This window comes from Calliphora vicina, chromosome 5, assembly GCF_958450345.1.
Source record: "Calliphora vicina chromosome 5, idCalVici1.1, whole genome shotgun sequence".
Taxonomy (NCBI): domain Eukaryota; kingdom Metazoa; phylum Arthropoda; class Insecta; order Diptera; family Calliphoridae; genus Calliphora; species Calliphora vicina.
In genome coordinates, this window is record NC_088784.1 from 61978061 (window position 1) to 61997490 (window position 19430).

General features: G+C 30.2%; 1 protein-coding gene across 1 annotated transcript; it reads left to right on the top strand.

Moving 5' to 3' along the window:
* The first annotated feature begins 485 nt into the window (after positions 1–485).
* On the top strand, positions 486–1066 carry LOC135961303 (uncharacterized). The gene is made up of 3 exons (XM_065512795.1): positions 486–544; positions 610–691; positions 764–1066. Exons 1-3 carry the CDS (start codon positions 486–488, stop codon positions 1064–1066), a joined length of 444 nt encoding a protein of 147 aa, XP_065368867.1.
* Positions 1067–19430: the final 18364 nt, after the last annotated feature.

Below are 19430 nucleotides of genomic sequence, written 5' to 3' on the forward strand. Positions count from 1 at the left end.
CAACAAATATTGTGATTGTTGTCGAAAGGCTCTCACCTAACTTATTACATCATGGGTGATTTGAAAACTATTAACTCATAAAAATGCAATATATGTTCGGAATTGTAGAAAAATATCATTTTAAAATTAATATTTTAATATTTTTCCACACATGTGTGCATAATTTTACCTGTAGATTCCTAAGAATAACTTAAGGATGTTTTAATTAGGGTTAATTGCTGCGGCTGCAAATTATTCTGTTACCTAAAAGCGCACACAAATTTTAAAAATGTCCCATTATATCATAAAACGCTTAACTCATTTATGAGCTAGAACCTAAATTAGGAACAAGACATCTGATAATATGTTTAGCTTAAAGATTTTAAAGTATAAAAGACTAAAGATTTACGAATTTCTTATACACAACTAAAACGATCTTGGCACAGTAAGCATCAAGAACTTCAGTTGGTAATTTAAATAGATATTTTAAATAATTTTTTTTGAAAATGGCACCTAAAATTAAAGTTGAATATGTTGTTCTAAAACTTACATATTCCATATCAATGTAAGTATTTAATTTTAATTAATCATTTATAAACTATGTATTTAATAATAACAATTTATTTACAGGCATCCTCAATCCTGTCCTCAAATTACAGTGTCACGCAGGAAGCGTTCACCATGTGACTCCATACCTCTAGTTAATGATTGGGTAAGTTTTATAGAAACAGATTAATATTTATTCTAAATTTATACTTACAAATAACTTTCTTTCTCTTTTTAGTTTGATCGCATAATGACTCAAGAGAAGTCGAGTATACCATCCACCGCAAAGGTACGCTATTGTGAGTGGAATATTACTTCGGGCAATGAAGATTTATTTAAGGCAAATGGTCATCGGTTTGAAAACATGTATTTTATAATGGGCAAAGAATCCGTACATTCGATGTTCTATATGTGCGAGCATATAAATGTGGAAGGACGTCTTTCTTTAACTGCACATATTTGCCGCGGCTGTTTCAACAATGAGTTTGAAATTGTGGAATCCGTTAAGGGCTGGCTGATGGAAAGGACAGGTTGTAACTAATGCTAACATGAATTACACCTTTATTTAAAACTTAGCTTATAATTTAGTATGTAATATTAGAAAATAGTGATTCCTTATATATAATTAGTATTAGTATCAAACAAATAATAATAAATAACCATAATTGCATAATTGTAGTTATGTAAAATATATATAAACATGTGTTTTTAATTAAACCAGAATATTTTTTTGTTGTTCAAAAATGTTTGAAATTTTCTTTTGAACATTTTTTATTTTTTTATGATTTTCAGCTACAAAATGGGAAAATATGCGCGAAATTAACTAAATTTTGTAAGGAGAATGAACTGCTTTAATGTTTATGGATGTTTTATTATGATTAATAACATTTTTTAAGTTTCAGATATTGTTAATTCATCTTAAAATATTGGCCAATATATGACAATAATGCAAAATTGTTTTAACTAATTCATTCGATTATAGAATTATAACGCAATTTTTTTAAAAAATATCTTACAATTTATGTAAAAAAGCCAAAATTTCCATCATGTACAATTTTATGAACAAGTTCTTATTCTGAATGAAAAAAGTTTGGGAAAAAAACTCATGTTCGATTAATAATATTTATTACAAAATTCATTCCAATTATGAATTTATTTTTTCTGTGTACCATTAATTTTACAATATGTTTTTATTTGTAAATCCTTTACCAGTAATTATCTATATACAGAATTGTTATAACCCGTTCAACGAACAAGATACGCCACTAAACAACAAAATATAAATAATTCAGACTTCAAGATGTCATTTTCTAATACCAACTCAAATACAAACATACAAATTAATAATCCAGTACAAGTTTCTATAAAATTACCACAATTTTGGGTTTCATGTCCTGAAACTTGGTTCATACAAACAGAATTAACATTTACCTTTAAAGGCATCATAGATGATACAACTAAATATCAACTTGTTATTATTTCTCTATCTGATGATGTTCTAAATAAATTAGTAGATGTAATTCACAATCCACCTTTAGAATATAAACATGAGAGTATCCAAAACCGGTCAATTGGTATTTTCATCTTTGTAAACTTCAACGGTTTCGGTTATTTTAACTATTTTTTTTTGACAAACCGGTTTTTGTAAGACGGTTAACTGAAATATATTTTCTAAAGCTCATTCAAACATATTTATGAAAAATGTTTATACCATTTTTAAAAATATTGATTTATTTTATAGAAAATTGTTGCTTTTGACAACATTTCGTAAAAGATATAAAATAAATGCATAAAGAATTCAAAAATGATAAATTTCCATTAAATAAAAATTTAATATAAACCGCTTAACCGGTTTTTTTAAAATATAATAATCGAAACCGGTTTTTTCAAAAACACACTTTTTCGGTTAAACCGGAAACCAGTTTTTTTAAATTTTCCGGTTTTTTGGGCACTCTAATAAATATCCATATATTAAAAAAATTATACTTGAGCGTTTTTCTATGAGTGAGGATTTTCGTTTTGAAAAACTTCTCAACGAATTAGAAATTGGAGATAGAAAATCATCTGAGTTTTTCCATGATTTAATGAAACTTTCTATAAATAACACAGTGCAAAAAACACACGATCATGACTAGAGTTTTCAAATATTCGACATATTCTAAAACCCGGTTTTCGAATAATTCGAAAAGTGTAATTTTTAAAAAACCGGTTTTCGGTTTTTTCTTTCAAAAACCGGTTAGAATAACCGATTTTTAGCCTTTTTTGTCAATTTAAGAATTGAGGTATATTAAATTATTTTTTTATTAAAACAAATTAAAAAATTGTTCAGTCAAATTACTCAGAATTTGAAATCAAAAGAAAGGATGCAATTTAATTTAATATTAATAGATACTTTTGTATAATAATAATAGTTAATTATATTTTGTTCTTTAAATTATTTAACTGTTAAAATTGCATTGTATAAAATATTTAATTCGATATTTCTGAAAATTAGTCCAAATAATTAAAATCTTGTTTGTTCGTTGTGGCAATATTAGTTCTTTTGTGTAGATTTTGAACTTCTTTTATTGCTAAACTGAGCTGAGCTTCTAAATTTTGCGAGTCACTTTCAATATATTCTAAATCAGAGCTTAGGTTAGGTTATAAAGGCAGCTAGTATCAACCAGCTCACTTGGGTCCATAAATTGGTCCCTTTGTGTTACCCTAAATTACCATGCTCAGGTCCTTCACATATCAGAACTGGGTTCAATGCCGAACCAACCTGTCGCACGAATGAACGATTCAATCTTCCTGACATCCGGAGTAGATAGATTCGCTAGGCCGTGCAAAAATGGACTACATATTGTCGCAGTCCGAGCCCCTGCTAAGGCAGGGCAAAGACAGAGGAGATGTTCAATCGTCTCATCCTCGTCTTCATCATGGCAACTCCTACAGAAGTCATTATATGGAGTATTCAGTCTCCTGGCATAGAGATTCCCGTGAGCACTGATATCAGAGCTCGTAGCCTAGTCCCAGGTAGCCCCGTGAGGGACATTGACCTATGATGGTCAAAAACGGGCCATGTGAGTCTCGATATCGAGCAATTTGTCAAATTATACCATTTGAGTTGAGCAGACTCAAATAATTTACGCTGTGTGATTGACTTACAGCAGGATAGCGCTAAACCGACCAAGTAATCGATCTCTTCGACTTGGAGGCGTGAGCCTCTTTTGGCCAGTTCATCCGCAATAGTATTGCCAGGTACACCAGAGTGACCAGCAGAGTGCTCCAAAAAAATAAAATTGCTAATTTTGACCGTCCCCCCATCTAGAATTATTCTATGTATTGTAGAAATATGTGGTGTAAAATATTAGGATGACAGGATACCGTTAACTGGTGGCGCAACGATGTTGAAGTTTTGAGGTGCATTTACAAGGGGAAAAAACAGCAATTTTTTCAGTTTTTGTAAAAAATTTGCCATTAAATAATGACTTTTACAATTTAATTTAAAAGAATCGAAATGTGTACGTAATTGTTATAATAGAAAAAAAGATTTTAGGAAAACTATCAGACTATATTTAAAATTACCTGGACTATTATATTCTGAACAGATTTTACTTAAAATTAATAACACACAGAAAAAAATTATATTTCAATTCAAACATTTATCCCATATTGAAGAAAAAGAAAACAAAATTTCTTTATATTTTCTATTGAATTTTGAGTTTTGAATTTGATTATTTTGACAATTGAATATACAATTTTCGTTATTGGTTGAATTTCAAATACAAAAATTATTGAATAGATAATTTTCGTAATTGAAACACAAAAAATAACAAAAATGTGTTTTCAATTACGAAAATTATATATTCAATATTTTTTGTATTTGAAATTCAACCAATAACTCAAAATTCAATAGAAAATATAAAGAAATTTTGTTTTTGAGCAAATATTTGAATTGAAACGGTTTAAGAAATAGTTTTTTCTGTGCAGTAAGGAAATTGGGCTCATTCGCCAAAATATGGCTAAAAAATTAGTTTTTCTCGAAAATCGCAAAATTTATATCGCAGGTACGGAAAAACTATAGGAGGTATTGACATAATTTTTTCACATTTTTATTCCCTATTATGTTGTCAATGAATCCCCATGTGATGATCCAAAAATTCTAAAATTTGTTTAACAAAATTTTTAAAAATTTGAAATTGGAGTTTTGAAACTGCCGTTAAAAAATTTAATTTTTTTGGTCATACCTGCGAATAGGTTAACGGTATCCTATGAGGACAAAAACTCATTTACAAGTAAATATGGATATATTTTAAGTAAAAATAAGCTTTTATTTTAATATTTATCAAAATATGTTAATTTTGTTCATAAATGTCTTGTTCTAGAGGCCTGAGACACGTTAATGGCCTGGCGATTTTTTAATAACTTTAACATTTTTTTTTTGCCAATTTTTGTCTTTTATATCTTATTAGAACGACAATTACGTACACATTTCGATTCTTTTAAATTGAATTGTAAAAGTCATTATTTAATGGCAAAAATTTTACAAAAACTGAAAAAATGCACCTCAAAACTTCAGCTTCGTTGCGCCACCAGTTAACGCTATCCTATCATCCTAATATTTTACACAGCGTGTAAATGTATTTTATGTATTTTACAATACATAGGACAATTCTAGAGGGGGGACGGCCTGTACCTAGAATTTTTTTTCGCCCATACAATCTTGGAGCACTCTAGTGACCAGGCACCCAGAATAGCTCCAGGTTAGAATATCTCGCCATCTCATTAAGAGATACCCGGCATTCATGTACCAATCTGGATGTCGAATAGACGCCAGATAGGGATTTGATAGCAGGCTTACTGTCGGTACAGATTCGGATATTCACACCAAATAGCCTATAGTACTTCATCCAGTGTACCGCCCATTTAATCGCCTGAAACACACCCTCTTCTGAAGATGGGGAATATAAAAGACACCACCCACCCCAACCGCAGACTTGGAACCATCTGTATATATGACAAACGTGTCCATTAGAGTGTCCCTTAGAATTAAATTTTTTGAAATGTTGAAACGGTACCCCCTGAAAACTTTCGTAAGGACCTAAAATACCACCAACAAAATTATTAAGTTTTAAGAAGGGCAACCCGTGCCGACTTTCGATTTAGTTTTGAGGGAAAAAATGCATTTTTTTCAGTTTTTTAAAAATTTTGCTATTAAGTAATTACTTTTGCAATTTAATTTAAAAGAATCGAAATGTGTACGTTATCGTTCTAATGAGATATAAAAGACAAAAATTGGTTAAAAAATGTTAAAGTTATTAAAAAATCGCCAGGCCATTTGTCTCAGGACACTAGAACAAGAAATGTATGAACAAAATTAACATATTTTGAGAAAAATTAAAACAAAAGTTTATTCTTACTTAAAATATATCCATATTTACTTGTATATGAGTTTTTATCTTCATATACATATTCGCAGGTATAACCAAAAAAATATTTTTTTAACGGCAGTTTCAAAACTCCAATTTCAAATTTTTAAAAATGTTGTTAAACAAATTTCAGAATTTTTTTATCATCACATGGGGATTTATTGACAATATAATAGGGAATAAAAATGTGAAAAAAGTATGTCAATACATCCTATAGTTTTTCCGTACCTGCGATATAAATTTTGCGATTTTCGAGAAAAACTAATTTTTTGGCCATATTTTTACGAATGAGCCCAATTTCCTTACTGTTATTAATTTTAAGTAAAATCTGTTCAGAATATTATCGTCCAGGTAATTTTAAATACAGTCTGAATGTTTTCCTAAAATCGGAAAACGTTATACAGACTGTATTTAAAATTACTCATTCGTAAAAATATGGCCAAAAAGTTAGTTTTTCTCGAAAATCGTAAAGGTCAAATGTCAAATTTTTCAATATTTGGAATTTCTAATGGGAATATAGCGAAATGTTATATACTTTTTGGCCGATTTTGATGAAACTTAAGAAAATATAACATGAAGTCTAGTGTCTACAATAATAGTACAAAAATGGAAATTAACCCTTAAGAGCACTTGGGGTCAAAATGACTGTGTTTTTCGTGATTTTAAAAGTTCAGGGCCCGGCGATTTTTTAATAACATTAAACTTTTTTAACCAAGTTTTGTCTTTTATATCTCATTAGAACGATAATTACGTACACATTTCGATTATTTTAAAATAAATTGCAAAAGTAATTACTTATTAGCAACATTTTTTAAAAAAAAACTGAAAAAAAATTATTTTTCCCCTTGTAAATGCACTTCAAAACTAAATCGAAAGTCGGCACGGGTTGCCCTTCTTAGAACAAGCTAAACATTTTTTTGGTGGTATTTTAGGTCGTTACGAAAGTTTTCAGGGGTACCGTTTCAACATTTCAAAAAATTTAATTATAAGGGATACTCTAGTGTCCATAAAATAGAAGCATGGCCAGTACAACTGAAGCATGTCCCATGCTCCTACAGTACCTAATCATATCCAGTGCATCCATTACAAACAGAGCACGGGACGGAGTACTACGCAGGGCACCCGTAATCATTAGTGCAGAGATTCGCAGGATTCTCTCAATTATCCCGCAGTAGGTGGCTTTACCTAGAGCCTTCCACCATACTAGTGCTCCATACATTAGTATAAATGCAAGCATAAATGGCGATAGCCGCCTTGGACGCTCTCGCATGAATATTCTGGCTCCAGGATAGCTTAGAGTCTAGAATAATTCCCAGATACTTAGCACTATCCGGGAGCTTAAGTTCCACTCCCTTAAGGAGCGGCAGTGGGAATGAGGGAATTTTGTACCTTCTGGAGAAAAGCACAAGCTCCGTTTTCCCAGGATTCACGCCCAGTCCACTAGCAGTGCTCCACTGGCTAAGTCTACTAAGTGAAGTTTGTAGGCATTGTGATAATGTGTCCAGGTGTTTCCCAGAAACAGCTACAGCGACATCATCAGCATATGCAACAGTTTTGCACTTCATGGAATCTAATTTCATTAGTAATATATTAATGGCAAGATTCCACAAGAGTGGAGATAGTAGCAGTTCCTACAGAAGAAATAATGACTCTATTGGTCAGAAGTCTACCTATGAAGCGGATAATAGACTAATCTATATTCAGACCGCCTAGAGCCGAAAGAATTGTCTCTGGCGTCACATTGTTAAAGGCCCCTTCAATATCCAAAAAAGCCACCCAATGCATATTCTTTGTGCTCGAGTGATTTCTCTATGAATCTCACAAGCGATGAATCTCTCAAGCAGCCCAGTTTGGATTAATCGATGAAAGAAGGATCAGATCAATCAACCTTTCCATGGCCTTCAAGAGGAAGGACTATAGACTGATAGGCCTATTCGGACACATTTTGCTAAGAACAATAGGTAATAAGTTATATGGATAAAAAAACACCTGTTTATCCAAAATGTCAAATTTTGACCTCCTATAACTCAGAGAGTTCTTGACCGATCTTGTTGAAAAATGGTGTCCGAATTACTATCCAATAGAATTACTATCCAATAACATTGGTGCAAATTTCATCGCTTTAAAAGTTGGTTCACTTGACGTGAAATGCCCCATATATAAAACTTATTTGGAGCGAAATTTGAGTAGATACATAGATAAATTAAACATTTATGACCGATAAAGTCCAATTTCGAGGGGACATTTGTATGGGGGCTAGGTGAAATAATGGACCGATTTCAGCCTGTTTCAATAGGCTTGGTCCTTGGGCCGAAAAAGTAATATGTACCAAATTTGATTGAAATATCTTCAAAATTGCGACCTGTACTCTGCGCACAAGGTTTACATGGACAGCCAGCCAACCAGGCGGACGGACGGACATCGTTTAATCGACTCAGAAAGTGATTCTAAGTCGATCGGTATACTTTAAGTGTTAGACTAATATTTTTGGGCGTTACAAACATCTGCACAAACGCATAATACCCTCCCCACAATGGTGGTGTAGGGTATAATGAATATTTAATATATTTTTTTTGTTTATCTACAGATACCTGGTGCTGTTTTATACTGATGATGGTGCTATGCTGAATATGGGCTGTTATGATGGCTATTATGTATGTGCTGAAGTATGTGGTGTATGGTGAAAGAGGATGACAACGCTGATGAGGATGGACAAGATGATAATGGAGGATGACCAGAAAGATGACTAGTAAGGCTATGGCGGATGAAACGATGACCATAAGGATGATGACTAGGCTGACTCTTGCGGATGATTGATGCTGATGTAGAAAATTACAGATGGCGAAATGCAGATTGAATTGATGCGGATGGAATGGATTTTTTTTATGTGGCGGATGTGGAATTTGGCAGATTTATTTTTTTTTTATTTTTATTAAATACTAGCATAACCCGGGCACTTCGCTACCCCTACCCCTACCCTAGTAAAATTAAAAAAATATGAATGTTTTCTAATACAACCTAACTACGTACAATGGTAAGAAAATAACACATGTAAAATATAACTAACTAATTTGGTATGGGAGATACCACTCCACTGTTCTGATCCCACCCATTTTTAAAACTTTTGTGTAAAAAAATAACTCATATCAAGCTTTACTTTAACTTTCCTTTATAATGGAGGGGTCATCCTACTACGCCGATCACGCTTAGCTAAACTTCGTACAGGGATCAGGAATAAATTCGTTTTTGGCTAACCTCCGTAGAATGGTAATAAATTGATTCATACGGAGTTTAAATATTTTTAGAATTATAGTTCTCGAGATATTCAAAATTAATTATTTACATTGTGCCACGACAACTACTACAATCCCGACAATTTTCAGACAATCTCTGTAAAATTGTAAGAGAGCTATGCGGACAAACTTTGAATAACCTTCCAATTATTACTTTGTATGGAAGGTGACTCACCTCCTTTTCCGACCTCTCCCATTTTGGTTCCCCAGATATTCGAAATCAATATTTACTCTGTATGGGAGGTGCTACTCCCTCTAATCCAATTCCGTCTATATTCAGATAAACTCCGCACAGTAATAAGAAATTAATTCGTAAAAAGTTTAAACACTTTTACAATTATAGTTCTACAGATATTCGAAATTAATTATTTACTTTGTATAGGGCCACGTTCACTATTTCAATCCCGAACAATTTCAGCGAAACTATGCAAAATTATAAATGAGCCATTTAGACTAAGTTTGGAGAATCTTGCAAGTTCACAAAATATTTATAAATAACTATTTAATTTGTATGGGAGGTGGCTCACCATTTGTTCCAACCCGTCCCATTTTTTATTAAACTTCATGCCGTGATAAGAAATTGATTCGTATGAAGTATTTACCCCCATATGCATAAACAGTTTTTAAATTTGTCAAATGTTTATAAAACAAATTTTGAATGGAAATTTTGTTTTATAAACCTTTGAAAAATTTAAAAATTGTTTATGCATATGGGTGTTAGAAAACAAACAAAAAAAACACCTTCAAAATATAGTTTTTTAATTGACTTTGAATTACTAAAGTCTTCTTCTTTGTTTTCTATAACAACTCTCACTTTAAACAGAGCGAAATCAATACTTTTTATTTGTTACTCTTATTTATTTACAACAACAAATTGGACAAATATGCATTGTTTTGTTTACATTTTAGCTTAAGGTTCACATGTACACGTTTTTGCATATGTATTAGTAACATCTTTAAACGCTTATAACTCCTAAAAACCTGAACCGATTTCAATAAAATATATATTCTGCACTTCTGTGAAGAAATCCCTTTAAAATGGTATATTTTTTTACCATAATTGAATGTATAATGAGAGCGTAAAAGGGGTCTAAAGAAATCGACTTGCCTATTAATATTATGATGATTGTTTCTTTCTTTCTTTTTCAGTTCTTTTTTTATTTAGTCTTTTTATAGATTTATTTTTAAGTTTTAGTTAGGAGTAGTTTTATATTTTAGTTTAGATTTAGTTTTTTTTTACTTTTTATTTTAGCTTCAGTTTTTGTATTTTTAGCCCTAGTGTTTTTCTTTATTTTTAGCTTTAAATTTTTATTCTTGGCTTTAGTTTTACTTTTTACTTTTCATTTAGTTTTTCGGTTCATTTAGTTTTAGTTTTAAATTTTATTTTAGCTTTATTTTTATATTTAAATTTAGCTTTTAGTTTTATTTTAATTTAGTTTCTTTCTGATTTATTTAAGTTTTAGTTCTATTTTTATTTAGTTTTTAGATTTGTTTTTAAGCTTTAGTTTCATTTTAACTCAGTCTCTAAGTTTATTATTAATTTAGTCTTAGTTATTTTAGGTTTAAGTTTTATTTAGCATTTAGTTTCGAATTTAGGCTTATTTTAACTTTTAGTTTTTTAATTTATTTAACTTTAGTTTTAGCTTTTGCTTTAGATTTTAGTTTTTTTATATTTTTATGCTTTTAGTCATTTATTCATTATCATTTTTAACTTTTCTTTATTTTAATAAACTTTCAAAAAAAAATTTCTTTTGTGTTTTTATTATTTAAATAAAATTAACAACTATCACCAACTTTATTTATTTACAATTATTTTAATATCGGTGGCCACCTTACCACTTCCCAATCGATATCGCCGCAAACTCCACCGGTTTCGGTTTTTCTAAATTTTCGGATTTTTGACAAACCGGTTTTTGTAAGACGGTTAACCGCTTTTAATGAAATGTATTTTCTAAAGCTCATTCAAGCATATTTATGAAAAACTTTGATACCATTTTTAAAAATATTGATTTATTTTATAGAATATTATAGCATTTGACAATATTTCGTAAAAGATATAAAATAATTGCATATAGATAGAGCCTTAAAAATTCAAAAATGTAAAATTTCCGAAGATTTAGTACACAATTCTTAACAAATTTCCATAAATAAAAATAAATTTAAGGAAACCATTTTCATATTAAATAAAAATTTAATATAAACCGGTTAACCGGTTTTTTTGAAGACAAAAACCGAAACCGTTTAACCGATATTATTAAAAGACATTAATCAAAACCGGTTTTATTCAAAAAACACTTTTTCGGTTAAACCGGAAACCGGTTTTTCAAATTTGTCGGTTTTTTGGACACTCTACTCAAGATATTGACATCACTCGATCTATTGTCAGGGCCAGTGACCTGTTGTAAAAAGCAGTATCACTAGACTAGGCAATTGCTCCAACTATCCGCCACCTGGGACGCATCCGATGGGAGACTCTCCTGTAAAATTTGTGTTTTGTCGTTTACGATAATTTGGCGCTAATGGCTCGATAAATATATATACATTCAAATTGAAGCTATGAAACCATTTTAACGAAACCCGTTTACTTCATAAAAATCACTTTTGAAAATCAAGCGTTTTGAATTTTCAAAATTTATTACAAAATCCTACTTTTCAGTCAGATAATAAAAAGGTGCATATTGAATCACCCTGTTTATAGGGAAAATATTTACATAGAGACCTGAATTTTTGGCTTCTGTTTAATATGAGTATTTAAAAATAAAAATTGGCGGCAAAAAAGACCTCTTCAGGTATAAAATAATGAGCGCTATTGCTATGGTGAATAACTTCACTCTGTACCATGATTCAAATATACAAGGTTACTATTTATTTACAACAACAAATTAGACAAACATGCATTGCTTTGTTTTCATTTTAGCTTAAGTTTCACATGTACACGTTTTTGCATATGTGTTAGTAACATCTTTAAACGCTTATAACTCCTAAAAAACTAAACCGATTTCAATAAAATATATATTCTGCACATCTGTGAATAAATCCCTTTATAATGGTATATTTTTTGCCCAAATTGAATGTTTAATATGAGCGTAAAAGGGGTCTAAAGAAATCGACTTGCCTATTAATATTATGATTATATTGTCAATAAATCCCCATGTGATGATCAAAAAATTCTGAAATTTGTTTAACAAAATTTTAAATTGGAGTTTTGAAACTGCCGTTAAAAAAAATATTTTTTTTTGGTTATACCTGCGAATAGGTAATGTAAAATAAATATGGATATATTTTAAGTAAGAATAAACTTTTGTTTTAATATTACAATTACACATTTCGATTCTTTTAAATTAAATTGCAAATGGCAAAATTTTTAAAAAAAAAACGGATAAAATGCATTTTTTTCTCCCTGTAAATGCACCTCAAAACTAAATCGAAAGTCGGCACGGGTTGCCCTTCTTAGTACACGCTAAACAAATTTAGTTCTAAGCAGTGTTGCCAATTTAGCCCTTTTTCAATCTTGTTTAGCCTTTTTTATTTTTATTTAGCCATACATACACTGAATCAATTAAGTCTCCGTACAGATTATATCATTTCATATATGGCTAATTTATTATTTGTTAACAAGGTGTTTATTAAATTAATACATTTTTGTTTCATAATATCTATTATAAATTATAAAATAACATAAACAAAATATAACAATATTCATTAAAAACATAAAAAATAAAACAATTTCTTCAACTTCACTAAAAACAATCCCAAAAAAGTCTCCGTACAGTTCATCGTTTTTAGATTAAAATCCCTTATAATGACTTTTAATATGTGGTTGGTCCTCCTTTATTGGAAATTACTGCATTTAACCGGCTTTTCATTGAATGTACCAGCTTTGTTGTGGTCGTAGGATCTATTTTTTCCCATTCTATCCGAATAACAGCTTTAAGATGGTCTTTATTGGATATAATGTGCTGCCGGATCTTTTTTTCCAAGTGGTCCCACAAATGCTCAATCGGGTTGAGATCGGGTGACTGCGGTGGGTGTTTTAACTGCATTGGGACATTATTAGTGATCCATTCTTTCACTATTCCAGAGGTGTGTTTTGGATCGTTGTCCTGCTGGAAGTAATACAAGTGCCCCAAACCTAATTTTTCCGCGCTTTGTTTAAGGTTTTCTTCCAATATATTTAAATAAGCAAATTTGTCCATTGTATTTTCAATAAAAACGAGGTTACCAACACCAGAAGAGGCCATACATCCCCATACCATTACGCTACCTCCGCCATGCTTTACAGTTGGGGTCAAATGCTTCGAGTACATTTCGGTATTTGGCTTTCTCCATACCATTCTTCTTCCATCTGACCCAAAAACATTAAATTTGCTTTCATCACTGAAAATTACTCTATCCCAAAACCAAAAATCCTTATCAATATGTTCAGAGGCGTAATTTAATCTCTTTTTCAAATTGGCCTTTCGAACATACGGCTTCTTACGACTAACCCGTCCATTATATCCATTTCTTTTAAGGACGTTTCTTACCGTTTGGGGGTCTACAGTGATTCCGTCACTAGATTTCAAGTTTCCAGCAATGAGACACGCACTAATTTTGGGATTGTTGTTTACGGTTCGTATAATTCTCCTCTCCAAGTGTTGGTCTATTTTCCTTGGACGGCCAGTTCTAGGTTTGTTTGTCATTGTTCCAGTTTTTTTAAATTGTTGAATGACGTATTGAATGGATGAACGTGGTCTTTTAACAATTTCACTTATTTCCGATAGGCTTTTTCCATTATTTTTAAGGTGAATTATAATTTTTTTGGTATCTATTGAAATCTGCTTATTTTTGCACTCCATAATTTTTAATTTTATTAATTAACTCTTTCGTTTAGAGAAAACACTACTTTCTTTGATATTCAATACTTTTTAGATCAAAAGAAAATGCTAGATTACCGTTATAATACAAAAACAAACATTGTACGGAGACTTTTTCGGTGTAAAAAAACAGTGTTGCCATGTAAAAGTCATTATTACATGAGCATATTTGCAATATGACTCATAAAGTTGCCACATTGTAGTTCACTACTATTCATATATTAAATTAAAAAGTTCAATTATTAGAGATTTTATGTTTTTAGGGTAAAAATATAACATCAGTTACGAACAAAACATCTGTACGGAGACTTATTTGATTCAGTGTATGTATTTACGCTAATGAAAATTATATATTTACTCTAATGATCTTAAATGTTTGCTGTTGAAAATTAGTAAAATCAGTTCAAAAAAATTGGCAGGGATATTATGACAAAAATTAACTAAAAATTTTGAACCAGTAAACAATTTAATCACATACAAATTGTTGGACCTTCCATACATTAAAAAAATGCCATAACTAATATAGATAAAATGGACGTTATTTGAATAAAAATTGTTAATATATATGTTAATGTTTTACGCGCGGGTCCGGGCGTATATAAAATCATATATAGGGTTAAAGAGAATACTTTTAACTTTATCCGGGCGATGTATTGACGTAAATATAGTACTTTAACAAATATTTTATAACACATGCCATGTAGTGTACCGTTTTCAAAGACTACAATCCAACCAATTTAGAAAGAACAGGTAAGAGTGCTATATTCGGCTGTGCCGAATCTTATATACCCTTCACCAAATTATACTTCAAAATTTTAAATATTTTTAGGTAAACAAAATTTAATTTTTTTTCCAGTTGTTTTTTTAATTTTTTTGAAAAATTTTTTTTTCGATTATTATTTTAATTTTTTTTTTTAAATTTAAAATTTTTTTTTTTTTATTTTTTAAATTTCTTTTTTTGAAAAAAAAAAAATTCGGGTTAAAATTTTTTTTTTCCGATTTTGACCCATTGTAGGTCCAACTTACTATGGTCTTATATACGTCGTTGCAAATGTCTTTGAAATATCTATCATTAGATATCCATATTGTCTATATTAATGTCTTAGTAATCCAGATATAGGTAAAAAATAGGTGAAAAATCGAGGTTGTCTTGGTTTTTTCCTCATATCTCAGCCATTTGTGGACCGATTTTGCTGATTTTAAATAGCAAAATTCTCGAAAGCATGTCTGACAGAATTATTGAAGATTTGGATCCCGAAGATATCTGGGGTCTTCAGAAAATTTATTTCAACAGACAGACATACGGACATGGTTTAATCGACTCCGCTATCTATAAGGATCCAGAATATATATACTTTATAGGGTCGGAAATGAAAAATGTAGAAATTACAAACGGAATGACAAACTTATATATACCCTTCTCACGAAGCTGAAGGGTATAAAAAATCAGTTCATTATCGATAATAATTTAGCTATGATCATTTTTATCTGATCAAATATAGACAATTAACTTTTTTCCAAAATTAAATTAAATATTTATGTTTACATATTTTGGCTATCTTAGTTTTGATATGTTTACTAACTAATGGCAAAATTTATGTTTTTGACAATGAAAATCAATTATGTCCGGCGACGTGTATAATTATACCCTACACCACCATAGTGGGGAGGGTATAATGCGTTTGTACAGATGTTTGTAACGCCGAAAAATATTGGTCTAACACCCGCCTTAAAGTATACCGATCGACTTAGAATCACTTTCTTAGTTGATTAAAGGATGTCCGTCCGTCTGGCTGGCTGTCCATGTAAACCTTGTGCGCAGACTACAGGTCGCAATTTTGAAGATATTTCGATAAAATTTGGTACATATTATATTTTCGGCCCAAGGAAACCTATTGAAACTGGCTGAAATCACTCCATTATTTCACCTAGCCCCCATACAAATGTCCTCTCGAAATTATTCTTTATCGGTCCTAAATGTTTAATTTATTTATGTAACTACACAAATTTCGCTCCAAATAAGTTTTATATATACAAAATTCATGTCACCAAATTTTGATACGATCGGTCGATAATTAGTCATAGCTCTCATATAGACCCGCTTCCGAAAATCACTTTAACGTGCATAAATCTCATAAAAATGTTGGTATATACACAAAATTCAACATAAATAACTTTCATAACAGACATAAATCACTCGACCTAATTTCATGGTGATCGGTCCATAATTGGTCATAGCTCCCATATAAGGCCCACTTCCGAATATCACTCACGAATATAAATTATTGATATTTTAAAAGAAAAATGTTTTTGCTCATTAACTTGGTGTAGGGTATTATATGGTCGGGCTGGACCGACCATACTTTCTTACTTGTTTTTAGAATATTTTTTTTTCTGCATTACATGAGAGGCATATTTGCCATATATTCACTTATCAAAATATTCTCCATCGAAGTTATCACAAAGGATTACTTTATACATAATTTGTCTTTCATATAAAAAAATTTGCCTAAGGTATTTATAGACGGCAATACTGAATATTAATATTTGTCAAAAACTCAAGTAACATAATACAATTTCATCGCCTAAACAAAATTTGTATTAGATTTTCAAAAAATACGAATGATTTTTTTTTGATTTACGGTCGGTATTCAAAATTTGTTTAAAACAATTCAAAAACTTTTTATTTTCATATGTATCGAGTATATATTTATAAATACAATTAAGGCAAACAAAAATGTCAAGAAAATATAAAATGAAAATAAAGTTTGCAGAAAAATATCAATCAACAAAGAAATAAAATATTTGTAATACTATCGTGTAAACAATAAATGTTTTTTCGAAATGATTTATTGAAATACGGAATGATTTCAATAATATTTTAAATTTGAAAAGAGTTAATACTCGGTGTTGCCGTCTATGACTACCTCTAGGAGCATTTTGCAGGCCAGGTGATAAATACAAGGCTTTAAAAACATCGGCATATGATATACGTGTGGCCCCATATTACGTTATTTTAAAGTTAAGGATCAACATACAGGAATAAATTTTCTTATTTTCTTGCATTTGAACGTGTGTTATATTCATACATTTTTGTTTGTCTATTCGGCATAGCCAAATCTATGTAACATTCTAAGTTGTTTTTTGTGTCAAATGTACATATGTATTTTTTTAATTAAAAATTTTAGCCCTTTTTGTTCACCGTGAATTGGCAACACTGGTTCTAAGGGACACTCTAAAATATATAGTCAGCGTTGCCACTCATAAAATATTTTTCCTACCAAATTTCTAATTAAAAACTACCAAAACCTACCAAATTTAAAATATTTTAGAAATGCTATATGGATTCGTTTCAAAATTAATAGTTATCTTAAAATTATATTATTGCTGCTATAAAATTACCCAGAGGAAGAAAGATATTTAATAACACTACAATCATAAATAAGTCAAAATCGTTCAGTTTTCGATTTAAAGATGTCCTTTCGTACGTCTGTCTGGCTGGCTGTCCATGTATTTCACATAGCCCCCATATAAATGTCCTCCAGAAATAAGACATTATCCGTTATAAATGCTTGATTTATATAGATATTAAATAACATTTTTACAAATAAATTAACCTAAAAATTCAATTCATAATTGACCATATGGTCGGCCCTCTTCCGAAAATTACTTAAACGAGCATAAAAATCCTAAAATTGTTGGTATCCTGAAAAAATTCAACACAAATAAGTTTCATATAGAAATAAATTAAGCGTCCTAATTTCCATAATTGGATATTTAAAGTGTCAGATGAAACTGAAATATTGAAGCAGAGTTTAACATATATTATTAGAAAAAGTTTTGAGAGCCCTTTGGCATTTTTTGAACTCAACACTACTAAATAAATACACATTTACCTGACTAAACTAAATATTTAAGAAAATGATATCTTCATATTTTGCAAATATGTAGTTTTATTATTTTGGCACAACATAAGTAGTTTTTTCGTTATTATTTTAATTATTTTGTTCTTAAAAATACTTATGTATTCAGAAATATCGTAGCCTACCAAAATACGACAAATATCGGAACAAACCAACCAAACTACCAAAAGTCAATTTGTTAACTTGAAACTACCAATTTTGGTCCAATTGGACCAAAGCGGCAACGCTGTATATAGTTCATAAAAAGTTGCAGAACTATTATTTTTAACTACTAAATCACCAGGAAGTCTCAACGTTTGACGGTAAACTAATTCAGAAGGACAACATTTGAGTTCTTCCTTTATATTTGATCGAATTCCCAATAAAATAATGGGCAATTGTTCAGACCAATTTTTACGTTATTATTAGATTTAAGAGCAGTTTTTAATTGTCGATGAAAGCGTTCAACCAAGCGTGATAACAAGATGTATGAATTTTTATGGTTTCCTAAAAGTATATCTGCATTGTTTTTGAATTTATAATATTTAGATGAGGGGATTACTGTTGCACCTGTATTAATTAACAATTTTAAATTATTTTTATAATCAAAAATAAATAAGCGACGTGATGGTTCCTTTTGTGATCATTTATTTGTCGCTGCAATATTGGAATAATTTGGTTTAAATTTTTGGTATTATTCGAAATGAAATGCCAAATTTCTGATGATACCAACAAAAATTACAACTTTTGTAATTTCTTTGGTCCTGATTAATTTTTTTTGGACGATTTTTTATTTCCATTACTTCTCCATATTTTCTGTTAAACTTGAAGTAACTTTGATTAAATTTTCTAAAAGATCTTAAGGTAGAAGTAGGTAAATAAACGGAAGATATTTGGAGTTTATTTGACAATTCATACATTTTGTCGGCTAAGATTAATTTTTCACTAAAAAATGTTAAAGTCAACGCTGTTAGATGTATTTAAATAGTAGATTGAAGCTTTCGGATCCACAGTTTTGTTATTTGTTCATTATTTATCATAGAATTATTTATAGCAAGTTTCCTTAAATCATGGAAAAACTCAGATGATTTTCTATCTCCAATTTCTAATTCGTTGAGAAGTTTTTCAAAACGAAAATCCTCACTCATAGAAAAACGCTCAAGTATAATTTTTTTAATATATGGATATTTATTAGAGTGCCCAAAAAACCGGAAAATTTAAAAAACTGGTTTCCGGTTTAACCGAAAAAGTGTGTTTTTGAAAAAACCGGTTTCGATTATTATATTTTAAAAAAACCGGTTAAGCGGTTTATATTAAATTTTTATTTAATGGAAATTTATCATTTTTGAATTCTTTATGCATTTATTTTATATCTTTTACGAAATGTTGTCAAAAGCAACAATTTTCTATAAAATAAATCGTCTTACAAAAACCGGTTTGTCA